The following is a 24,303-nucleotide window of genomic DNA, read 5'->3' on the forward strand; positions in this document are numbered from 1 at the left end:
TCTCTCTCTCTCTCTCTCTCATCTTTTACATGGCATCTCAAGCCAGCCTCCTCCTTCAAAAACAGCTCAAAGGTAGCTCTTTTTCTTCTTCGATCGTTTTCAATTAGAGATTCTTGATATGAATCTTTTTTGGGGTTTTGGTTTGAATCGGGTTTTTTATTGATCTTTTCTTTTGCAGATCTTTGTAAGAATCCGGTTGATGGGTTCTCGGCTGGATTGGTCGATGAGAACAATATCTTTGAATGGAGTGTAACAATTATTGGACCTCCTGATACTCTTTAGTAAGTTTTTCTTTTCTTTTTATTTTTTTTTGGGGGGGGGGGGAGGTGGTTGGGGGGTAAAGTTTGTTTCTTGAATTGAAATTTAGTGTTTATTATGGATTCTCGATGTGGGTTTTGTTTCTTGACATTGGATCATGAACTGATGTTATGGTTTTTTGCTGTTCTTTAGTAATGTTGGCATTAGATTGACTAATCTTTGCTTTGTAGCTTGCTCAACCATTTAGTTTGCTACTCTCGAGTAATCTTGACTTTGGATTGAGTTCTCGTGGAATTGCTTATGGTGTATGCTGCTCTGGGAATAATTTCTTTAATATCTCTCGTCTGGGGAATATATATATATTTCTAATTTATGTTTACTTTTAGAGTTCCTTAACGTAAATGTTCTAATTTCAGTGAAGGGGGATTTTTCAATGCTATCATGAGTTTTCCACCAAATTATCCAAACAGCCCTCCAACAGTCAAATTTACATCAGAGATTTGGCATCCTAATGGTATACTTTTGTTTCTTCAACTTCTCACTTGCCTTTATGTGATGCAATAACTAAACCCATCTTTATGTGTGTTGCAGTTTATCCTGATGGGCGTGTTTGCATATCAATTCTTCATCCTCCGGGTGATGATCCAAATGGCTATGAGCTTGCAAGTGAGCGCTGGATGCCAGTCCATACAGTATGTTTATGAAGTGTCATTTGTTTGTCAATTTTTTTTTTTGTGCCTGTTCAAGTGCTAATAACATTTGAATTCATAGTGCGGTAGATTTCAGATTTTCTCTTGAGTTATACTTGATTGCAATCAAGTAGTATTCTTTTATCAGGCAACAAATGAAGATAGGAAACAGCTCTTATATTTCCTGGAAATAGTAAGAAATATGCATGTGATTAGAAACCAAAATTTATATGAATCTGAATGCTAATATTCAATGATTTATTCTTACTAGAACTAAGGATTGAAGGGGATATTTTTTGTGGGAATGTGGTCAGAATGTTTTATGACTGTAAGATGATTAATTTTGATTGCTTAAGTTTATCAGGTGATTGAGAGTTAGAGGTGTAAAATTAATTTGGTGTTGGATAAATGTGAGTGACTCGAGAGACATTCTTCTTTCAAAGGATGGTGATTATATCAGTTAAAAAGAATTATTGATAAAAATAAGGATGACATAAGGATGACATAGAATGGACTGATCATGTGATGTGTGGACCTAAAAAGATAATAACATGAATGAAACAAATGAAGAACAATGTTAAAGGTAAAAGATATCTGGAAGGAAAAACAATATAAGAAGGAAAGAGAACACGGATATAAATTGTAAGTCGTGTGGGTAGCTTAAATTTGGATGAAACAGAGTAAAAAGTTCATGTACACAAAATCGGTTTCAGATAGACTGTTTAGTTGAGGAACCGTCGAAAGTTTCAAGTTATAAAACAATTTAGTCTCTATTGTTATTTCCTGTTCTTTCATCTCATTATTGATCCAAATGTTTTTTCTAAGGTGCATTGCTTTGTCTTGTGGTTATCAGTTCTCATGGTTTGATTATGGTCTCAAAGCCTTTTGTTATCTGTTTATGATGTGGAGATTTAAAGTGTTGTATTCATTAGTTTGAAATGTTTTCTCAACGTGCTCCTCACTATTGTTTTTCCCTCATTTTTTGCCCTACTCTATTGGTAGTGCATTAACAAATGTATATTCTTGCTATTTGGCAGGTTGAAAGTATTGTTTTGAGTATCATATCAATGCTTTCCAGCCCTAACGATGAATCCCCTGCGAATGTTGAAGCTGCAGTAAGTGATTCTTGATTCATATGTTTCCTTTTCGTTGCTTCTTTGTTCTTTAATTTATTGCTTCTTATTAGATATTCTGGTGGCCACCTCATTACATTCAGTATGGCTAATTAATTTCTGCATAATGTTTGATGTAAACTAACATATGTCCTAAGGGGCTAGTATGATGAAACTTTCGTTAAAAGCTTATTGAATTAAGCTCATGTCAGCTAATGGTCAATTAAAATGAGTATTCAGATTGTATGGTGTTCTAACATGCACTTGTGCTTTCATCTCAATAAGTCTTCATCTATGGTTTGCGTTCCCTTATCACATCTGTGGTGGCTAGCATAATTCTATGATAGGATTTCACATGTGAGGTAGTGAATTCAAAAGGTTTAATTATGTTTTAGCCCCTTTACTATGCTGGAATTTGGGATTTTTCACTCTAATTTGGGATAATTTGGTCTTTTTACTTTTATAATATTATTAGTACCTCCAAATTGATAAAGCTATTCACTGTTGCAGTTAAAGTAGTGACAGGGAATTTCCATTAGTCTGTTAACATTATCAACACTGTTATCAATTAACAGTTATGAACACAATTATATTGTTATGGTCCCTATGGAACTAATCGATTGGAGCTCATAACCTTAAATTCTTCGAAGGGAGTTCCCAAAGTTCCCAACCTTAGACTCATTAGGAAGAGAGTCTTAAACCTAAATTAAAATAATTTTGTCCTATTTTTTTACTAATAATTGTTCTCTTGAATAGAAGGTATATAGGGTTTTATTCATGTTGGATCAGAAACTATAATTTAAGGACTTCTAATTGCAATAAAACACTTGCTAAATAAATTGTTCTAATTATAAATTTTACTAAAATAAACTAATTTGTCTTCTTTCCATTTTTCATGCCAAAGGCAACCGTAACTATTATCAATTTGGACGGGATCAAATTATGCTAAATTAAAGTAGAATGATTAAATCTCAAATTTCATCATGGTAGAGTGACAAACTATAGTTTGATCGAATTTAAAACATGTTTGACATTGATGTCTTACTATTTTTGACGGACCAAAGAATCAAAACTATGATTTTTCTTTTTCATACAATCAACATTCCTTTTTTTTTATTATTATGTGTGTATTTGCAGAAAGAATGGAGAGAGACAAGAGATGAATTCAAGAGGAAGGTTAGCCGCTGCGTGAGACGGTCCCAAGAAATGTTATGATCCATTGCCGCAGCTTCTTCTCGACAATATTTGAGTACCCAGGGAATGCCTTCAATTGATTCTGTGGGGAGCTTTGGTCGATAACACTGCAAGTGTCCTTGTAGAATGCCATATGAAAAAATCTCAACACTTTACTTAAAAACTCTCCCTTTTTTTGTTTTGGTTTTGACTGGAGTAATGTAATTACTCTGAAAACAGTTTCCCGGTATTCAAAAGCGTTTTTTGGTAAGTGTTTGTTGGCAAACGTTCTTGTTGAGTCCCGCTTTTTTATCATGAAATGGTCATTTGTCAGGTGTCTCTTCCTTGGGTGGACAATTTGTCTGGTCTTTGATGCTTTCATTGATCTTATTACTACCTTTTTAGATCAATAAACTCCACCATTGTATTTTAATTTCTCTTCAAGCTTGAGTTGGATGTGTACTTCCAACCATTGTTCTTAGATGGGTGCGAATTAGACTTGGGTCAAGTTGGTTTTAGACCATCTCTGATCAAACGGTTTCAGGTTTGCGTTGTTTCCGATTTCTGTCATTTTGAGTAAGGAATTGAGGCTTCAGATTTCTGTCATTTGGGTCCGGTCATTTTTTTATTGTTGTTGGTTTTTGGTCTTGGTGGCTGATGTTGAGATGGACTCAAATTTTGAGGTCTGGGTTTGAGTTTGACGGCGTAAATCACGCTTGATAGAGGTGTTCAAGAAGAGAGCTTGTCAAAGTCTCTTTCACCTGTACCAACCTTGACTTTACATTGATTGTTTCATTGGCCCTCTCACTTTTTTGGGCCAACAGAATTAATTGCTTTCAAATTTTAAATATGATATTAAGATGTATATAATTGTATCATAAGATATTCAAATGATCTTATTTACAATGATTTTATTAATGAACCTTTCAAACAATAATTAAATAAATCATTAAAATTAATTAAAAAATATAAATTAGTTCAACAATTAATTTTTAAATCGATTTTCAATTTTTTAGTGATTCCAGACCGTCCATTGAGAAACTGATTTATTCGATCCATCCGGTTCCAACAAGACTGAGCAAGACACACCCGTTGGCTTAGCATCCAGACTCGTAATAAGGTCCGTGAATTAATGAACCGCTCAGCTCCCCGTTTGACTTAGAGATCTTTCTTTACGTAAATACCGTACACGTGCCGCACAATTGAGCTGTCGTTGGCCTAATAATCACGTGCAGTGCCCCCCCCAGCCCAAACTCCATTATTCGCTGTAATAAATAAAGGATTAATTCCACTAGAGATCCTTAAACCATGATCTAAAATTTTAAATTGCTCTCAAACTTCAACACATTCTAATTGAAGTCATCAGAATATTCATATGATATCAATAAACTCTTTCTCTCAGCTTAACCATTAAATTGAATATTAGCATTAGTCTTTCACTCAAGTTTGATGTGAAACATGAAACACATTGTGTATACCTATCATATGGATAACTTAGATCAACATAGTAAAAAATAAAATAGCTTTTCTAAATTTTATTGAAACTATTTGTAATGACGGGTCCTAAGATTAAGTTTTGGAGGGCCTAGTAAAAAATTCAAAAATTTTAGGAGTCCAATGAGAACGTTTTAAAAAAATTAGGGTTTTTCTAATGAGATTAATGATATTTTTTAAATATTTTAAGATAGCTTAATTAAAATTGTCAAATAAATTAAAATGTATAATGATAATTTTTAAAAATTTGAGGAGGCCTGATTAAAATTTTCTAAAAATTTCAAGGTAAAAATCAGATTTTCTCAAAAGTTTGGGGGCCAAACCCCCTAACCCCCGTTAGGATCCTCCCTCCATTTATGTTTTGTAACACATAATATTCAAACTAGATGCACAATTGTTTGTCGTTTAATCTATATATTTTAAATATGCTCTAAATCAGTTTAAAACTACCATTTAACGATTTTTTTAAAAAAAAATTCATTAGTTCATTTCATGAACGAGACTATATAATTCTACCGAAAAAAAAAACCCAACCATTGTAGGAGTTGAAGGACAAGCTCCATCAACAGAACAAAGGCTTTAACCTTAATATCAAATCAACATTATGGCATGTTGGCAATTGACATTGTCACAACTCAAGCACGACATATTTAGAGTAATTAGAATCACTTAATACAATAATGAAATCAGCCCTAGATGGACTAAAACGATAGGCAATGTTCTACAAAAGAACCGAGCATCCACCAAATTGGAGAGAACCACGACAAAATCCTCCTTAAAATCACTTGCAAAAGCAAATGCTACATGCATAAGATTAAAAAACGTGCTACAAGAGCAGACAAAAACAACTAAAAGTGAAGACTTATTAAATAATAGAAAACAAACAAAAAAAATACATAAAACCTAAGACAACACGAGTCCAAATCGACTCATAAAATTATTTATTATTCCAAAACCCTTTCAAAATAGAAACAAATAAAAAATTATTGGTGGCTGGTGGAGTTTTAGCAACGACAAACACCATTATCTGTCCATCACAACTTATGAAGATAATAAAGATACTCACAAAATAGATCTGCAAACCGAAAAGAGAGAAGGCACATGGAATGAAGAGAAAAAAATAGAAGGTTGATAGGAGGAAAAAAAAAGGCAGGTGATATCCCGTCGTCTGAAGGCTGGTACTATCGCTAGGCAAAACAAAATAGAATAAGCAAACAACTTGAAAAAAAAGTTTTAGGGTTTGATTGTTATTGTATTGTATTTAGCACCTAAATTGACCTCTACACTTATGGAAGGACATTATGGATACAATATTGATAATTCAAGGACTCAAATAGAACATTTCAAAGCTTAGCAACCAGTTCAGAATAAGAGCAATAGTTTGAGGAAATTTGGTGAATTAACCCTAAAACAAGTAAAAAAATAAAAACTGTCACATCACTTCCTAAGCACCAAATCCACCAAAAACCAAAATTTCATGGAGATTTTGAGGTAATATCACCCCCCCTCTTTTAATGTCCATCTGTTTGCTAATACCTGATTTCAGATCCTATCTGTTTGCAGGTTGATTTTTTATTAGGATAAAATTCAGCGAGATTTGAATAGTTAGAGCTTACTCTTTTGGTTTTGATCTAATTAATTGAGAATGTGAAGTTTTCATAGGTTTCTCCGGAAAAAAAAAGTGTTTATTTTCCATGGAAGAGAAAAAAGGTTATAAAGGAAGTTTAGTAGTTTCTTCAAATCCCAAAGCACTTCCCAGGAGTAGTTATAGGCAAATAACTGCGATAAGGAATCGTAGAAATGTTAAGGGTGCAGCAGGTCATGTAGCGATATTTTTGCTCAAAGTTGCTGCATTAGAAACAGTTAGGCGGGTCTCAAAGGCCAAGTGTCCCTTTTTATGGCGCGGTTTTCAGGCTCTGCAAGTTATTTGCTATCCGCCCTTTAACTTTTTCCAGAAATGGGTTCCCTTTAAGGGTTTGGTTAAAGGAATGCAGGTTTGTTCTTTACAATTTTGTAGAAATCTGCATTTTTCAGTTAATTGCTAGGTTGAATTATTTATGATTAAAGGTCTTATTCTTAACAAATGATTGACTTTGTTCCAGATGTTGTCGAGGCCGCTATTGGTGCTTTCAATCGCGACATCGCTTTCTGATCAAGAAGAGTTAGTTGGCGAAGCCTCGGTGCGTAGAAGTGGTCCTCTGGTGAATACAGAATCGCATTCCGAGGAACCCTCTTTGCAGCCGGCCTTGGATGCAAGGTAACCCAAGCAATGAAGTCTATGAGATTTTTTTTTTTTGGGGGGGGGGTGGGGCTTTTATGTTTTTGTGTTGGCGTGTCAATCTTGAATGGACACTAATTTTGCACTGGCACAATCTAAAATAGGAATGGAGCTTCAGTAATCTTTAAAAAACTGTCACTCATAATCTGATCTTAGGAGCTTCGATTGACTTTGTAATCGACTGATGCTGCAGAGTGAGAAGTTGGGTTAGATTGAACCTAAAAATGAAGTATTTATAAAGGCAAACTCTATCATGCCTACACATAGATCGTGGAATTTTCCTAAACATGAAGAATTGCTAGTAACTAATATTATACCATTGATTGGTTCCATAGTTCAGATTCGATCCATCTCTATCCACTTCAATTCTGATTAATTTATCTGCTCATGAGACTATCTTTCTGGTTTTCTTATATTCTAATAGTACCAAATAGAATCATTACTTGTCATGTTGAATATGATTAGGCCAGACTTCCCCTTTAAATATCATGGGTTTGCACGTTTCAAGCAATTTGATGTTCAAGTTGACTAGCAAGTGACAACTTTATGTGCATTTATCTGTTACTGTTTCTACTAGGAACTTGTGGATGTCTGCACTAATGATCTTTGCTTACTAACCTCTTCAAGTCTGTGTAAACTGCTGAATCAGTAATCATGAAGCTTCCCAAAATCTGGAGTGTGAAAGCTGGTTGGGTAAACTCCACAAGGAGCTGGAAAATCAAGGAATTAGTTTACCAGAGAGGTGATGATGATTTCTATACATGAATGCATGTATGGTATATTTTATTTGGTTTTTTTTTGGTTGCAAGAAATGTACCACATTACAAATTCCCCCCTATAAATGATCTTGCTGAAATAAAATGGCTAATCAATTTGCAATCCTCATGTATTCAAGTGCCAGAACCCCGCATTGACATGAGTTATAAACTTCTTTCGTTACTAGAGTTAAAGTTCATCATCAGGTTGTTTGCTCTTTCTCCTTTTATTCATTACTAATAATTGATGATTAACTTTAGTTTTCTTCACCTCTCTCAAATGTTAACTTCTTCTATAGAAGTTTTAACTGCAAATTTTTCAGGGTGGCATCCAACTATGTTTCTGGGATTTGTTCCTTGTTTTGGCATATGCATATTCGTTTTTGAATTGCTTTGTTTCTTCCTTGCAGCAGACCTTGACATAGTAGTGTTTATGCAGAATCAATTATGAAGATCTACGTAGATTTTATACAGCTGCAAATGGTGACTTTGTAGTTTTCCTATCATCGATTAAAAAGACAATCAAATGGAGGGAGACATATAGAATTCTTTCTCCAGAAGAGCTTGAGACATGGGCGAACATGGTATTCTGGCATGGATATGATCTCATGCACCGACCTTGTCTCATAGTACGGCTTGGGCTAGCTTGCTCCTGCTTGCCATCTCATGACAGGCCTCGTTTTGCTCAGGCAGTCAGTATGTTTTTAGCCCCTGTAGTGCTGTTTACGTTTCCATTTTGCTGCCATTTGAAATTTAATGAGACTTCCTCTGTTATTGGTTTCAAATATTTAATTCCTTTGTTTAATGAGTTGTAGATAGTGTTGTTGGGGAAAGTTTCTTTCAAAGAATTATTTTTCCTTCTGAAATATCCAGCAGGAGTATCCAACAAAAATCTTGTGATCATCTGTACCACTTCCTGTTTCCACCAAGATGGATGCTTTTTCATACCTTTACAGCGCTGTCTTTCCTCTCGGTTTGCCAAGTGACTTTTTCCTTAACAAAAGAATTGACATTTTTATCCAAAAGAATCTATTTTTCTGGACGGGCATTTTATCTATGGAATTCAATTAACTTCTGTAGGCAAAATGTATACTGGAGTCTAAAATTATTGTCTTTCACTTGTTATAAGAAACTCAATCCGAGACAAAACATATCTTCTTATCATCACTGTGGATTAAATTTTGAAGTCATTAATCAATGTTTTGGCCTCAATTCTTTTCTTTTCCTTTTAGTTGGTTCTGTATAAGATGTTATGATAAAGAGCAATGGTTGTTGCTGCAGTATCTCAAGTTGAGCACGGAATCATGTATTTAGTTAGTCCAGAGAATCCTGAAGTTACAGTATTAGTGGACTGTGAAGGATTATCCCCTTTCAAAATTCCCATGCAAGTAATGAGATCATGTTCTTCCCTCTTGCAAGACCACTACCCCAACCGTCTTGGCTGTTTATTTGTTATACGGCTTCCTCCAGTTGTTCGTGTCATTGCTCAGACTTTTATTCAGGTTAACTTTCCTCCTTTGACTAAAACATGAATGTGTTATATCTCATTGCATTTCATTTCTTGTTCTTTTTTTTTTTGGCGTCAAATATGATGAGGGTCCAGTTCTCTTCTTTTTCTCTTGTGTACCAATTTGTGGCTTTTTTCAGGTTTTGAAACCAACTACAAGGAAAAAGTTAAAAATTGGAGGAGAAACGTACCGCAAAATTCTCTTGGAGAATGTTCAGACACTCCCATCATATCTAGGTGGAGACTGTAGATGCACAAAATGTTTAAATATTGGTATGGATGTGAAGCGTCCACGCATAGACCAGTTGAACAAGTTACAGACAAATGAAGGTGTTAGTGACAGTGAGGATACATCTGAACTTGATCTGATTTGTCAGGATGATATTGACCCGAGTTGGAGCTATGACCAGGTATTGAGAACTGCCATAATAGGTCTGCTCATGTTTTGGGTTCTTATAGCTGTCATGGCAGGATTATCTGATCCTGAATTTCAATCTCAATAAGATGAAAGTGGTGCTCTTTCTATTACAGTCCATCCAGTTCTTTTCTTTTTCAAGCCTCTGAGTGGTTTGATAGTTTGAATGTGTCCATTGTCCCCATTGTGTTTATATATTTTCTGCCTGAAATTTGATGCTGTATTAGGAAAACTAGGTTCTTTTGATCGTTGGAGCTCTATATCGTTGTCCATATGAAGTTTTATATAAGGTTAATAAGTTATTGTCATATTCTTAATTCTTTCTACCCATAATATGGTTTATTGGTTTTTATTGCCTCCTTTGCTATAATATGTATTGATAATAGCATGGAATGTGGGAACAAACTAATGAATATTGCTTGGTTATAATCGATAAAAAAAATCCTTAAAGCTGGTCACACTGGAAATAATTACAGAGATGAAGCTTTTGTCTTTGTGATGATACATCTCATATGCCACAAAGTACAGTATACAAATGTCATCATTGTTTTTCTTTATTTTTTTCTCTTTTGCTCTATGCCACTGATCTCTTGGAATTAGCATTGATTTTAAGAATTCCATTTATTTTTATATGCTTGTCTTTGCAAGAGAAGAATAGATTGTGAAGAATGTGACAGATGCCTTGGTATGGTACAAAATAAGTGTTCAAAGAAAAGAAAAAAAAAACCCCTCATATTTGTGTATCTAATTCCTCTGTTGTTCCAAAGTTGTCTGGCATCTGACGAGTCTAGGATGGATTCAATTGCATTAATATCAAATTGAAGTATTTTCACACAATTTCATAGTTTTTATATGATAAATTTCAACTGTTGAAATTTATCAATATAATTGGAAGCTGTATGTTTTAAGTATCAGTTGGTATGATATCTCTTAATAAACTACCTTTCTAGTGTTCTACATAGTTATTTAGTAGTACTGAAGAAAATGGGCCGAAAATGATTGAAGGATCATACATGATAAAATTTCTAAGGTAATGTAGAAAAAAAGGAAAACAAAAACTAGATTAACTTAAAACAATATAAAATAAGACAAAATGGTTTATGTTTTAGCTTTACTATTTATATGTGAACTTATAAGTTATAACTGCTTTAGTGAACAATGATGTCTTGTGGATGAATAATGATACATTGTACAACTTAAGTAATAAAAAAATTTGATATTCCTTAAAATCATGAACTCGAGTTTTGTAGATGAAAATTGTGTTGAAAAATATTTACTTTTCATATAAGAATTTAATCTAATTTAATTATAATTCAATATAATTGTTTTCTAGTAAAAGAATTCGTATATTAGAAAAAGAAAATGATACATCAGATAATCCAAGACAAATTAAAGTAACATTAAATAGAAGAGACCTTGATGAAATTCTGTGCTTGGGAGTTTATGGTTTCATATGTCTCATGCTAATCGGGTAAAAGCGTAAGCTAGCATAAAGACGGAAATTCCTTGTTCATTATCAGATAATCACTTATAAGTGTTGGGCTAATAATTTTCATTTCATGCAGTGGAAAACCCTTTTCGCTTCACCTAACAAGGACACGCTTTTATTGCTCTCCCACAATCTTGGAATCGCTTTTACTTTCTTTTCCTCCCCTATCAAGACGTTTCAATTCGCCAGGACCCAGAGAAAAAAAGTATTTAACATGTTTGTGGCTGCTGGGATTACGAGCCCAGGTCTCCACGGCCACAACGTGGACTTCTTACCACTAAACTACAGCCACTTTGTGGCATGCAAAATCTAGAAATAGGTTATAAATATTTTTTAAACGCAGAACTCAAACATTGACTAACGTCAAAAGGGGATTCTAATCATGCTTTCCATGCATTGGAATTTCAAATTTTAGTACCTAATATAATTTATTTTTGACAATTTGGTCCTTACATTTGTTTGATTTTAAAATTAAAATCCAGTTAATAACTCTATTGATGAATATTCATTGTTAGTGACTGTAGCTAATAACTAGTTTCTGTTATGAACTGTTAGCTTAGCTTATCATTATTTGTAATTGGTTAAAGAATTAGTTAACCACTTAGTGAATTATTGCTATTCACTCTTTAACTCTTTATGTAAATATGACTCATCTCTAATGCTGAGAGATTAGAGTCTTTTGAATGAAATGAATAGATCTTTTTTCTCTGTTATTTTCTCGGTCTTCTTTTAAGCTTTTCCTGTATTTTCTTGTTTCTTTGATGTTCAATCATGGTATCAGAGCTATTGCTTAACACCATTCACTTGCTTTTCAACTCGTGTGCACAATGGTGATTCAAGATTGTGATAAAAATCGATGGTGAACTTAGAGACAAAGCATTTTGCAGATCCTGCAAATCTACCGGCAGGAGTTCAGTCTTCAAATGAAGTTCCTCAATCAGGTAATCTAGGCAATGGTACTTCTTCTTCTTCTCTAAGTTAGTAATCACGTTCAATTGTGTCAACATCTATTATGCATTAGTTTCCAAAGCATGATATAGTCAAATTAAATGAGAATAATTACGTGCTATGGAAATATCAAGTAACTTTGATCATAGAAGGTTATGGTTTGAATGGTTATATTATTTGGCACTCTAGAGATCCCTGCTCAGTTTGTTCAAAGAGATAGCAGTCAGTTAGTTGAGAATTCAACCTTTGTTCTTTATAGACAACAAGATAAGCTCCTAGCATCATGGTTATTTTTCTACTGTTTCTGATGAAATCTTGCCTCATTTGCTTGGTTCAAGCACTGCTTTTGTTGTATGGAGTTCTATTAGTTGTATGTTTGCAGCAAGATCTCAAATTTAAGGCACACTCTTCATTCCCAAAAGAAGGTTCTTTTGACTATAAAGGAATATTTAGCCAAAATCAAATTGCTTTGTGATACATTAAATGCTTCTGGCAGTAATGTTTCTGAACAAGAACAGGTCAGTGTGATTCTTGCTGGTTTGTCTATTGAATTCGAATTAGTTTTGGCTGTTGCCTCTTCAAATAGAGACACAGTATCCTTGGATTTAATTATTGATATGCTGACAAAATGTGAAAATAGGCAGAAAGAGTTTGTTATTAGTAGTTCCATACAGGTAAATCTTGTTCAACATCAAGCTGGTGTGAAAAGTGCTCAAGGTCCTCAATCTGCATCTCCAACTACTGCTCAATAGGTTCCTTCTATTGGTCAGCCCTCCGGTGAGTCTGAACAGCAGCAACAACCACAACAACAGGTTTATAGTAATTCTAGAGGCGGCAAAGGTAATTTCAAAGGTAACTATTGAGGTGGTCGAGGTCGTTATGGTTACACAAATCGACCACAATGTCAGTTGTGTGGCAGGTTTGGTCATCTTGTGCAAAAGTGTTATTATAGATTCAATCATACTTTTAATGGTGGTCAGCCTTCTCAGTCTTCTTTTGGATCTCCTAATTCTTAGCGTGGTAGCCTGTATCAACCTATGATGGTTAATCATTACATGTTTGCTAAACAACCATCTTCCCCTTCATTTTTTCCTAATTTCAACATGGGATATGGCAGTCAACAACAGTATAGTTCTCCTGGTCCTCAGACCTCTCCAGCCTTTGTCTTTAATCATTCTTACACTCCTCCATATATACCAGGCTATGCCAGCTCATCCGAACCCTTTTTCATCCATGCCTCCTATGTTAGCTATGGCAACTACTCCTGGTTCTATTCCTGAAGATAAGGGGTGGTATCCTGATTTCAAAGCAACCAATCATGTGACAAATGATCTCACAGATTTGGACACGTTTGCAACTTATTCAGGTGTGGGAAATGGTACTGGTGTTTCAGTTCAACATATAGGTTATGCCTTCTTTCCTTCTTATGCTAAAGTGTTAAGGCTTCAAAATGTTCTTAACGTACCCAGTATTAAGAAGAATTTACTATCCGTTTCGCAGTTTGCTTTTGATACTGATGGTTTCATTGAGTTTCATCCTTTTCATTATTTTGTTAAGGATATCAAGACAAAGGTCATGCTTTTGGAGGGGCACACACATAATGGTTTATATCATTTTCATCCTCCTGCAGTGAAGTCTTCTCAAATGGCTGTTTGTGGTTCTTCTTTTGTTTAAACCAGCCTCTCGTTTGTCAGTTGTGGGGTTTGCTAATGCGGATTGGGGGTCTGATCTTGATGATCGTCGTTCAACCACCGGATATTATCTGTTTTTTTCTTTTGGAGGAAATCCTGTGTCAGTGGTGTGCCAAGAAGCAACAGGTTGTCTCCAAGTCAACTGCTGAGGCCGAGTATCGAAGCATTGCTTATGCTACTGCAAATACATTATGGTTGGAATCATTGCTAAATGAGTTACAAGTTTCAGTCATGGACAAGTCTACTATGGCAGCTGCAAATACAAGATGGTTGAACTAGACTTGCTTTTTTGTCAAAGAGTGTAATACTCTTTACTCAGCAATCTTAATTTATTTTTCTAGAGTATTTTTAGATCAAATTATAGTTTATAGAACAAAAATATTGGTATCTTATTTATAAATATCCAAACATTTACTAGATTACCATTCATTTTAATTTCGAAATCTTCATGTATCGAAACTTTGAAACACATATACCAAAACCTCATGGCTTATGCATCATAATTTTATATTTAGTTTAATTTTTTCAATTTACTCATCCAAATAATACTAACTATACCTTATTTTTCCTTTATTATTCTATTTCATATATAATTCACTTCACCTTATTATTCTTACTTAATTCTCTCTCTCTATCTTTACTTTTTACTTAATAATTTTTATTTTAATATTTAATTCAATAATTTCTCAAATTTTCCATTTAACCACTAATGTAATTTTTTGTTCATTTCCGCTTTTATATTTTCATATTTTACTAAACAACCCCTATTTTTCAATATTAAATTTTTACAGAACAATTCATAAAATTTCAATTTTGCAGTTTTTACAATTTGGTCTCTGAAGTTCAATTTTACTGTTTTATGATTTTAGCCCTGAAAACAAAATCTGCTTCTTCCAAAAACAGCACAGAATTCCCAGATTTTCTCAAATTTTCATATTTTAAAATTTTTACAATTTAATCCCTATACCATCAATTCTTATCACATAATGTTCTCTTTTCTAATTTTTCAAATAAAAAAATCATACATACCAATTAAGATATTAAAATTCCAGATTTCCACATTTCAACTTTTAAAATTTCTCAATTTAGTCCTTTTATTCTAAAACATCCTAATTTAAGTATAAATTTTCCAATATTTTAACTATCATATTCTTATAGTCTTATCATAAAAATAAAAATTTGATCTCTCTATTTAAATCCTTAATTTCAAAATTTTTCCAAATTTAAAATTTAATCATTACTTCAATTTTAATCAAATTAATCACATTAACAAATAATTTTCAATTTACTCATCCAAATAATGTTCAAAATAAATATTTACTACTTTCAACATCACAAATACACAGTTCATCATTCACACCTAATAAATTTTGAATGACAAATTTTCATAATTAAACCACTCACACTTACTTTATTTTAGTTATTCACTTAAAACCATTCATCCGATTGTTATTCATCATTCACTTCATACATAAACGTAATATTTTCTTTACTTAAAACATAAAATTAATTGTACAAAATTAATTTTTATAATATCTTATCGATTAAACACTCAAAATAAATATAACATAATAACTTAAACTACTTACCTTAATTTCTTAACTAATTTCTTCACTAACCCATATTTTCTCACACTTCCATCTTCATCTTCAAGCCTTGATACCTTGATTTTCTAAATTCTCTTAACTCCAATTTCTCGTTTCCAAAATGATAATCGAACTTTTTGGAATCTCTATTTCACTTTTTCTTTCTGGTGACTATGAAAATTTTCATGAATTTTAAGTGAAAATAATGAATTTAATAGAAAAGAACTAAATTACATAAAGTGCTAACTTTCTTTCTTCTCCCTTTCATGGACGTTGGGAGCTTTGTGAAAGTATGAAGAATTTTCTCCATACTTTGTGATTATTAGTGTTATTCACTCTTCAACTCTTTGTATAAATATGACTTGCTTCTAATGCTGAGAGATTAGAGTATTTTGAATAAAATGAATAGATTTTTCCTCAATTATTTTCTCAGTTTTCTCTTAAGCTTTTCATGTATTTTTTCTTTAATGTTCGATAATTCATTGATTTAAATACGTATCATTTCAATATTAAAAACTCTAATTTTAAAATTAAAGATATTATAAGTATTGGGATTTAAAAAAAAAAAAAGTAAATTAACAGATCGATTGAAATTAAAATTAGAGACTATTTATTTCCAAGGAAAAAGAAAAAAGGGGGACTAAAATTTAAAATTATGAAGAATGTAAGGACCAGGGATACAATTAGACCTAAAAGAATCCCTCGTATATTCTTATTCTGTTACCTCCCATCCCACTAAAGCAAACACAACGCAGGGCAGCTGCCATTAATACACTAATTAAAACCTTTATCTTTAAATCGCCGCGTTTGTTTAAAATCGAAAATTTAATATACTAGTTCAATTTTTATTTTTTTTCGTATTTTAAGTTTTAAAAATTCAATCTTTGAATTCAGTTTGGTGTGGTCTGTAGTTTTTGGTATTGTTATCGAGGAGCTATCATTGAAACCTCTCACTTTTCGTAAATTTGAAGGCTCCCCAATTTAAATTTTTTATTTTTTATTTTGGAAATTTGTTTGGTGGAACAAAGTTTCGGTTTTTAGAACCATTTTTTCGAAGCTATAAATAACGCTATTCGATCCCAGGTTTTTGTGTGTTAAGTAAGAGATCAATCTCGCAAATTTTGAATCAGGTATTCTTTTTTGTTTCTCAAATCCTTGGTCCAAATTCTATCCCCTTTTTTTTTCATTTTTTAAAAAATTCTCAACGAGTCCCTCTTCTCTCGCAGGTTTTTGAGTTTAAGTCGCGAGATCTGAGCAATGGCAGCAAATTCATCAAATGGGGAACAACAAACACCCTCAAAGCCACCACCTTTGCCATCTCCATTGCGTTTTTCCAAGTTTTTCCAGGTCTTTTTATTTATTTATGTTATACTAAAATGATGGTATCAGCTCATTTTAATAAATATGTTACGCAGTTTTCTCTTTCATTATGTTAATTGATAGTGAATGATGTTGATGTTCTGCATCTGAGTAGCTGCTTTTTTTGTGTGAATTATGTAATTTGTTAAAAGAAATTATATTGAGCTTAGTCCTTTGATTATGGCCTAAGCAAAATGGTTTAATGAGAGCAATTTAAAGTGGGGGCAGAGAATGTATGCTACTATGGTCCCTCAGCATATTAAATTATGTGCTATATCACAATGTACTAGCAGTTGGTGACAGTACTCTTAGCTTCATGGATCTCTTCTTGATTTGCACTCTAAACTATACCAAGTTGATTAAATGTGTTTAATTGTTGGATAATCCGGTTAATATTCGAAGAAGAATATCGGAGGTACATGTGGCAGGTCATGTTCCAAAAATGACCTCTTTTCTTTTGATTTCTTGAAGTGTAATTTTCTGTCTTTTTCAACTTAAATGCCATGAGATAACTGAGAGTTATTATAAGAATAAACAATCCTTCAAGAGCAATTCATTCAGATCTATTGAGAATCATTCTTCAGATAATTTGATGATGAATCTCAATATGGCTGCCCCTCCCGAACAGGTAGCTCCACGAGTATAGATCCATTATTATGTTTCGAATTCAGCTTAGATATGTGAATATTGTCTGAGATCTTGTTTATCTAATTACTTTCTTGATCTTTATGCCCTTGATCTAATTACATCTTGTAATAAGCTTTTTGTTTCTTCGGTTGCATTATGTTTTATTTTCATTTACATTCCATTTATATCACTAAGACTTATCCTTTTTACTGTTTACTACAGTCCAACATGAGGATTTTGGTTACTGGAGGAGCTGGTTTTATCGGCTCCCACTTAGTTGACAAATTGATGGAAAACGAGAAAAATGAGGTTAGATTTTCTCATCATATCCAAGCTTTGTTACCTTGTTTAGAAATGTAGTGTTGGACTGGTGAACCACGAATATCATGTTCTATACCATTATTCATGTCTACCTTGTATTTAGGTGATTGTTGTTGATAACTACTTCACTGGATCCAAGGACAATCTTAGAAAATGGATCGGTCATCCTAGATTTGAGCTTATTCGTCATGGTGGGTTCTCATATCGTTTAGCTTGTTATTGTTCCAGGGTCTCTTAACATCAATGTGTTCCTTTTTCATTACCATAAAGGTCTAACAGATGTCTGGTAACTATATTCCTTTTTTTGCAGATGTTACTGAGCCATTGTTGGTCGAGGTCGATCAGATTTACCACCTTGCATGTCCAGCTTCTCCAATTTTCTACAAACACAACCCTGTGAAGGTGGGTGTTGGTGTTTTGGAATTCTTTCTAAAATATTTCTGAGCAGTTCATTAATTTTTACTCTTGTTTCTAATAGACAATAAAGACAAATGTCATTGGCACACTGAACATGCTGGGACTTGCGAAGCGAGTTGGAGCAAGGTAAGGGAATGCAGTTCTTTATCAATTTATTTGAGCGCCCCTTCTCTTTGGCTCTACTTGATCGGTATTTATGTTTCAGGATCTTGCTCACATCAACTTCGGAAGTGTATGGAGATCCTCTTATCCATCCACAACCCGAAACATATTGGGGCAATGTGAACCCAATCGGTAAGTCTATTGAGGAAGCATTTATGCTTTGTTGGTCTTATTGACTGTTAGCCTCCAATGATACATTTTTTTCTCGTGGAAGATAGAGTACTTCATTTCTTTTCAAATCTGTCAAAATTCTAATGAGGAATTGAACCTAGGAGATACAACGAACATAGAGTTCAGCTTTGCAGAATGTATAATGTTATGACAACATTACTCTAGCACTAAACGTCTTGTTTTTGTTATAGGGGTTCGGAGTTGCTATGATGAAGGGAAGCGTGTGGCTGAGACCCTAATGTTTGATTACCATAGGCAGCATGGGATAGGTAAATTTTCTTGGTTTCCTGAATGATGTCATCCTGTTATTTTTCATAAGTCTTGACATTTTTCTATTTTTCCTTTTCCATAGAGATCCGCATTGCTAGAATCTTCAACACATATGGGCCACGGATGAACATTGATGATGGGCGTGTTGTTAGCAATTTCATTGCTCAAGCACTGCGGTAATTAGTGTATTTTAATGCGCTATATCTTCTCCATTTTATTCTTAGTTTTGTTATCAATTAGGTCCCCATTCACTTCTCTTTTAGGAGACGGTTGTTGCCTAAATTTTCTTACCTTCTAATCAATTTGAAAAAAAAAAAATTCTTTCCCTCTAGTTTATTTTCACTTGAATCAATTTCTCTATCATTTCATTTCTCTTTTGCACTTTGCAGTGGTGAACCACTGACAGTTCAAAAACCGGGGACACAAACTCGCAGTTTTTGTTTTGTCTCTGACATGGTATGCTCTACTTATGGATTTTAACAATTTTACTAGCTTTAATTCCTTGTGATGATATCCCTCTATTATAATAAATTAAAGTATAACATTTGCATAAATGACTAGGTTGATGGCCTTATTCGTCTCATGGAGGGGGAGAACACTGGTCCAATCAATATCGGGAATCCAGGTTATCCCTCAATCTTTGTGTTATATGAAATGTTTGTCTAAGATTCACTGGTAGCTCTGAGACCTATGTCCGTTCTCATGCACTTACTGCTTTATGTGCCTTTTGTACACTTTTAGGTGAATTTACCATGCTTGAGCTTGCCGAGACAGTAAAAGAGGTTAGTTTCATGGTTTCATTGCTGTTTTCGCATAGTTTCATGGTTTCATTGCTGTTTTCGCATCCTTACACACACACACACAGAGATAGTCTGTTTAAAGTACTCGGGAGTAGCTCAAATCTGTTTTGAACATCGTGAAGTTGGGGCATATCTGCTTATTTCGGATTTTGTTTTGAATACCATACTGTGAAAGAGTGAGGGTTCGAAAATCTGAAAACATGGAGACATAAAGGAATGGGGGATGCAAAGTACTGCTTTTTTTTTCTAGGTTTTTTCATGTGTCTTGAAAGTTTTTGTACCCTATCTGGTGTGTATCATTGCAGCTTATTAATCCGAAGGTGGAGATAAAGATGGTGGAGAACACTCCAGACGATCCACGGCAAAGAAAACCTGACATCACAAAAGCGAAAGAATTGCTAGGTTGGGAGCCGAAAGTGAAGTTGCGAGACGGTCTTCCTCTAATGGAGGAGGATTTTAGGTTGAGGCTCGGAGTCTCCAAAGAGAACTGAATTTTTTTTTAAAAAAGCACTTTAATGAAATTATATAGAAGGTGAAATTTTGGATTGGGTGATTTCAGTGCTTGTGGTGGGAAACTGGGAGCTTATGTTGTGTGATTTAATATAGTTAATGCTCTCTCCTTTGCCTTGTTTTGTTCTTTATGATGCCATAGAAAATAAACCAATGTATCCCACAAAATGTGAAGAGTTTATGAAACTATTTTAATTTTGGCAGGGCTTATAAATGGTGTTTGTTGCCTTGAATTTTGTTTGTTATAGCAATTAATAAAAATTTTTATGATTGTGTTATATATGCTATGTTTGGCCTACTCTTTACAACAATGAGTTGACAGTCTGACTTTGGCTTTGTTTACTGTTGTTTAGTTCTCTTCAATCAAACTTTGATTTTAAATAATAAAAAATTATCAAACTATTTTGCTCCTTAAAAGAATTATAAATAAAATATATTTTTCTTTGTATTTAGTTTTAGAGCAGAAATAATGTTCTTTTTTATACAATACTCAAAATTATCTATAGTCTTTTTCCAACTCTTAAAATAGGAAGCGCACCTGAACTCATGCATCGATAACAATACCAATGCCAAAGACTCAATCAACGAATAAAATTGACGCCAATCGAGTTAAGACTTAATTAACGTATATTTTATTTTCTTAAAAAGTGCTTTTGACAACAATGGTAAATATTGTGTTATGTTTTGTATTTTATTATGTTATTTTGGATTCTGAGTCGATTTTAAATTTGATTTATTAATTTTAGGGTAAAATACATTGGTAGTCACCCAATTATTAGTATTTTTTTTTGTTATCTAACTATAAAAAGTTACAAAATAGTCATCTAATTATTCAATTTTTCATGTTTCGGCAACCAGCCATTTAATGGCTAAAACAAATGATGTGGCAGCTTTTAAAATTGGCATAATAGCAACTTTAACATTTAACATTTATACAATGTCAATTTAGCCATTGATTCTAAAAAATTTATCCCTCCATGTTTACACATTGTGTAATTTGATTTTCTTTCTTTTTTTTCTTTTTACTTTTGATTTTCTTTGTGACCCTTTCACCTAAAAAAACTTAAAAAAATCTATCATCTAAGTCTATAAGAAATCTACCAAAATTGGAAACACCCAAAACCTTAAGATAATAATTTCACCTTTTCTCACTCTTTTCTCTTGATACTATGATTCTTCATCGTTAGAATGAAACTAACAGTTGAATTGACTCGATCTTCGTCGTTTCACTCTTTACCAATTTCATAAGATTCATGCTTGAATCGTTCAACGTCAGTTAAATCGAGCTACTCTTGTTATTGTCATCATCGTTATTACCGTCTCCGACAAATACAAAGAGCCTCGTCACCCATTCAATTAACCCACTATTAAAAGGGAAACGAAAGTGCCTTTGTAACCATCAACTTTTAGAATCAGATAGAGCCATGAATGAACTCGCATTATCGATCACTAAAGCCAACATCAAAGGATTTTGTTGGTAAATAAGAGAGATTAAGTGCTACCACTTGGTCCGACTCAATGGAAAAATAAAAAACAAGAAGAAACAAAATAACCCAAAATTTGAGAAATAGCAAATCCAATTTCTTTAAAGTTCAACCCGAATTTAAGTCTAAGGCTAAAAAAAAATTATTTTGCTTCGTCAATGACAACCAACTCAAGCTACAAAAAATGAGTTAATTGTCGTTAAGAGGATACCAAGTTCTCCTTTGTTTGAAGTACAAAGAATGCATTGTATTTGGGGGATATCTAGTTTAATAATAAATATAAAATTTTTTTTAAAATGTGTTTTTATTTCTAATTTACACATTGCGCATTGTGTTATATTTTCGTGTAAAAATTAGGATAAAATAGGTAATGTGTAAACATCAAGGATTACATTTTAAAAATTAAGAGTAAATTGACATAAAATATTGGGGTTAAATTTTTAAAATTAAGATTAAATTAACACTATGTAAATATTGATGGTTATATTTATTATTATGCCAATTTTAAAAGTTTTTATGTCAATAGCTATTTACTAGTTGGTGATCAAGAAAAGAAAAATTATAATTTGGTGGTAAAAGAGAAACTTCAATGAATACATACGGAGTTTACCCTTAATTTTGTATGGTATTATGCTGGGTTTTAGATCAGATTTTACAGTGTATTTTTCAACGTTAATTCTGAATCGATGCAAAAGTACTGACTCTTTATTTAATAAAGAAACCTCGACTTTTGTTCACCCAACTGCTCATTGAACTCATTTGCAACCCTACTCACACTCTTACTTCCAAATCTAATTCGAAATTTAAAGGAAAAAAAAACTGAAATTCAAATTAGATTATTGTTTTGTCAAATTTGGGTCGAATCAATCTTGAGTGAAGTTATAATTCGGAAGTGGGCATACTGAGTATAAAAAATCAAAATTTCAAACCAACACACAAATACCCAGTCAAACTTTAACCCTCGAATTTCAAGTCAAACTTCTTGCTCAGCTAAGCACGAACCGATTACGACCTTATTTCTTTCGTAAGTACATCGATACACTTGATGGACAATATGTTTGAAGGTCTATATCAAAAATCAATAGAATTGAACAACTCATCAAGTGGTTGAAACTCTATGTCAACACCTTCTAACCTATGGTTTACACCAGTGTTGCCCATGGTTTCTAATCCAAGCACTCCGAGCACCGTATACACTTACAACAGCTAGCTGTATAAGCTACTACTCATCCTTAACCATCATTAAGTTCATTAACTAATAATTGGCAAACAATGGCACAAATTGTCATGTTTTGATTCTCAATATCATAAACCCAGAATCAAGGGCGTCAAACATAATCACTAACTGGAAGGGTGTTTTAACCTTATTCAAAGCAAAATCATTAATTGATGACAAAATCATAATTCACAAAATAAAGTGTACTCAGAACTGATGTCTTCTGTTATTTTCATTGTTCATTGGGAAAAGGAAAAAGGAAAACAACTGAGCCTCTCATACCATATAGGCTTTTGAAATCAGTTGGATCACCTGCATGACAAAGAATACAAAATAACCATTATTTACAACTCCAGGTCATGTTTCAAGCATCTATCATTCCCAAAGAGGGAAGATAGAACATGAAAATGTAACTGTCCGGGATTAAACAAAAGCTCAAACCATAGCATTTTCTGAAGGAAAGGAAAAAAGGACAATGTTTCAGAGCCCTACGAGTCAATGCTGTTAAAATCCTTGAGAAGCATCAAATTATAGATTGATTTCCTAAAACCCCTTATTCTGTGGCCATTGATGTGGCAATGTAGTAACGTATAATAAGATTATTACAGGTTCAGAACTACCAATGCTAGAAGTCGTTAAGAATATTAGAAATACATCACAAAGAACCAAACAACCATAACTAATAAAACCTTTTAATTTTCAAAGCATACCACTCAGTCCCTTGATAAAAAATAATCAATTGCCTTAAACTCTTACAGTTCATTGTGCTTTTTTTAAATACAGTTTTGCTTAGACAATGAAAAAATAAATGTTTCCATTTTCAAACATCAAAAGCATCACAAACAAAGACAGACTTCAATTTTTCAATGTTTCGTGCATCAAAATCGAACACAACCCAGTAGCTTCTACAATTTTGAAACGTTGCTACATTCGAAATGGAAATTATTCCAATTAACAGGGGGGAAGGGGGGGGGGGGGAACTATTAGCTCTTCAAAGTGTAAACACCATTCTCAGATCTGTCCCAAAATAATAACAAATCCCTAAAATCTATGTAAAGGGACCACACAAAGCCTTTAATCATTGGTTCAGTTCAATCCAATTTAACAAAAAAATGAAAAATAATAAATCGGGAATTAGGGTTTGATTACCTCTTGTGCTTCTGAGCAAAGGGAGAGTTCTTAGCATCTTCCTCTGCAAAAAATAATAACAAATGTCGATCGGTATATTTCCATATCTACTGATGTATGAAAATACGTACATCATGAATCGGAAGTTTTTAAAAGAATAAATAAATGTGTTACCGGTTAGACCAAGGGAGAACTTGGTGATGATGGTCCCGGTGACGGCGAAACCAACGAGGAAAGGCCAAGTGCGATTGAACTCTCTCTTGAAGAACACTGGCCATGGATCGAACCACCTCTTCATCTTCCTTTGGCTTTTTTTTTTTATTCTGATTCTTTGCTGCTTGGTGTTTTTACTTTGGTAGATATAAACAAGGTCTTGAAGGCGGAGATGGTATTTTCTTCTAAGGATATTAAGTTTATGGTTTTATCATGGCCGTTGGATGATC

The 24,303-nt window shown here is 33.4% G+C and overlaps 4 protein-coding genes across 7 annotated transcripts; 3 read left to right on the forward strand and 1 right to left on the reverse strand.

Annotated features, from left to right (window-relative positions):
- Window positions 1-4: 4 nt before the first annotated feature.
- Window positions 5-3,713, forward strand: LOC105788855 (ubiquitin-conjugating enzyme E2 7). Its single transcript, XM_012615922.2, has 6 exons — window positions 5-72; window positions 179-281; window positions 675-772; window positions 850-950; window positions 1,985-2,062; window positions 3,197-3,713. Exons 1-6 carry the CDS (start codon window positions 30-32, stop codon window positions 3,272-3,274), a joined length of 501 nt encoding a protein of 166 aa, XP_012471376.1. The 5' UTR covers window positions 5-29; the 3' UTR covers window positions 3,275-3,713.
- A 2,391-nt stretch (window positions 3,714-6,104) lies between these two features.
- On the forward strand, window positions 6,105-9,998 carry LOC105788856 (uncharacterized). Of its 2 annotated transcripts, XM_012615923.2 has the most exons (7): window positions 6,105-6,217; window positions 6,290-6,720; window positions 6,829-6,983; window positions 7,654-7,746; window positions 8,199-8,455; window positions 9,041-9,261; window positions 9,407-9,998. In XM_012615923.2, exons 2-7 carry the CDS (start codon window positions 6,421-6,423, stop codon window positions 9,767-9,769), a joined length of 1,389 nt encoding a protein of 462 aa, XP_012471377.2. In that variant the 5' UTR covers window positions 6,105-6,217; window positions 6,290-6,420; the 3' UTR covers window positions 9,770-9,998. The 2 variants fall into 2 exon arrangements, with proteins under 2 accessions (XP_012471377.2, XP_012471378.2); XM_012615924.2 differs by lacking the exon at window positions 6,105-6,217 and having other exon boundaries at window positions 6,224-6,720.
- A 6,156-nt stretch (window positions 9,999-16,154) lies between these two features.
- Window positions 16,155-20,312, forward strand: LOC105788858 (UDP-glucuronic acid decarboxylase 5). 2 transcript variants are annotated; one of them, XM_012615925.2, is made up of 13 exons: window positions 16,155-16,525; window positions 16,622-16,742; window positions 17,604-17,690; window positions 17,806-17,893; window positions 18,013-18,104; window positions 18,181-18,245; window positions 18,325-18,413; window positions 18,644-18,721; window positions 18,805-18,898; window positions 19,112-19,178; window positions 19,284-19,347; window positions 19,464-19,504; window positions 19,828-20,312. In XM_012615925.2, exons 2-13 carry the CDS (start codon window positions 16,653-16,655, stop codon window positions 20,011-20,013), a joined length of 1,041 nt encoding a protein of 346 aa, XP_012471379.1. In that variant the 5' UTR covers window positions 16,155-16,525; window positions 16,622-16,652; the 3' UTR covers window positions 20,014-20,312. The 2 variants fall into 2 exon arrangements, with proteins under 2 accessions (XP_012471379.1, XP_052483508.1); XM_052627548.1 differs by lacking the exons at window positions 16,155-16,525; window positions 16,622-16,742 and adding an exon at window positions 17,313-17,382.
- Window positions 20,313-22,742: 2,430 nt separating this feature from the next.
- LOC105788859 (ATP synthase small subunit 6, mitochondrial) lies at window positions 22,743-24,246 on the reverse strand. Of its 2 annotated transcripts, XR_001132179.2 has the most exons (3): window positions 24,035-24,141; window positions 23,882-23,924; window positions 22,743-23,044 (listed from the first exon to the last, which is right to left on the reverse strand). XR_001132179.2 is itself a non-coding variant. In XM_012615926.2 (2 exons), exons 1-2 carry the CDS (start codon window positions 24,156-24,158, stop codon window positions 23,878-23,880), a joined length of 171 nt encoding a protein of 56 aa, XP_012471380.1. In that variant the 5' UTR covers window positions 24,159-24,246; the 3' UTR covers window position 23,877. The 2 variants fall into 2 exon arrangements, 1 of the variants encoding a protein (XP_012471380.1); XM_012615926.2 differs by lacking the exon at window positions 22,743-23,044 and having other exon boundaries at window positions 23,877-23,924; window positions 24,035-24,246.
- Window positions 24,247-24,303: the final 57 nt, after the last annotated feature.

This window comes from Gossypium raimondii, chromosome 2 (assembly GCF_025698545.1).
Source record: "Gossypium raimondii isolate GPD5lz chromosome 2, ASM2569854v1, whole genome shotgun sequence".
Classification (NCBI taxonomy): Eukaryota; Viridiplantae; Streptophyta; class Magnoliopsida; order Malvales; family Malvaceae; genus Gossypium; species Gossypium raimondii.

Bases quoted from the DNA above. Each gene is read 5' to 3' on its own strand.
- LOC105788855 (XM_012615922.2), top strand. From the start codon at position 30: ATGGCATCTCAAGCCAGCCTCCTCCTTCAAAAACAGCTCAAAG. The intron at 73-178 runs GTAGCTCTTTTT...TTTCTTTTGCAG, and splicing joins CCTTCAAAAACAGCTCAAAG to ATCTTTGTAAGAATCCGGTT. The intron at 2,063-3,196 runs GTAAGTGATTCT...GTGTATTTGCAG, and splicing joins CTGCGAATGTTGAAGCTGCA to AAAGAATGGAGAGAGACAAG.
- LOC105788856 (XM_012615923.2), top strand. From the start codon at position 6,421: ATGGAAGAGAAAAAAGGTTATAAAGGAAGTTTAGTAGTTTCTTCAAAT. The intron at 6,721-6,828 runs GTTTGTTCTTTA...ACTTTGTTCCAG, and splicing joins GTTTGGTTAAAGGAATGCAG to ATGTTGTCGAGGCCGCTATT. The intron at 9,262-9,406 runs GTTAACTTTCCT...GGCTTTTTTCAG, and splicing joins TTGCTCAGACTTTTATTCAG to GTTTTGAAACCAACTACAAG.
- LOC105788858 (XM_012615925.2), top strand. From the start codon at position 16,653: ATGGCAGCAAATTCATCAAATGGGGAACAACAAACACCCTCAAAGCCA. The intron at 19,179-19,283 runs GTATGCTCTACT...ATAAATGACTAG, and splicing joins TTTGTTTTGTCTCTGACATG to GTTGATGGCCTTATTCGTCT. The intron at 19,348-19,463 runs GTTATCCCTCAA...GTACACTTTTAG, and splicing joins AATCAATATCGGGAATCCAG to GTGAATTTACCATGCTTGAG.
- LOC105788859 (XM_012615926.2), bottom strand. From the start codon at position 24,158: ATGAAGAGGTGGTTCGATCCATGGCCAGTGTTCTTCAAGAGAGAGTTC. The intron at 23,925-24,034 runs GTAACACATTTA...TATTTTTTGCAG, and splicing joins GTTCTCCCTTGGTCTAACCG to AGGAAGATGCTAAGAACTCT.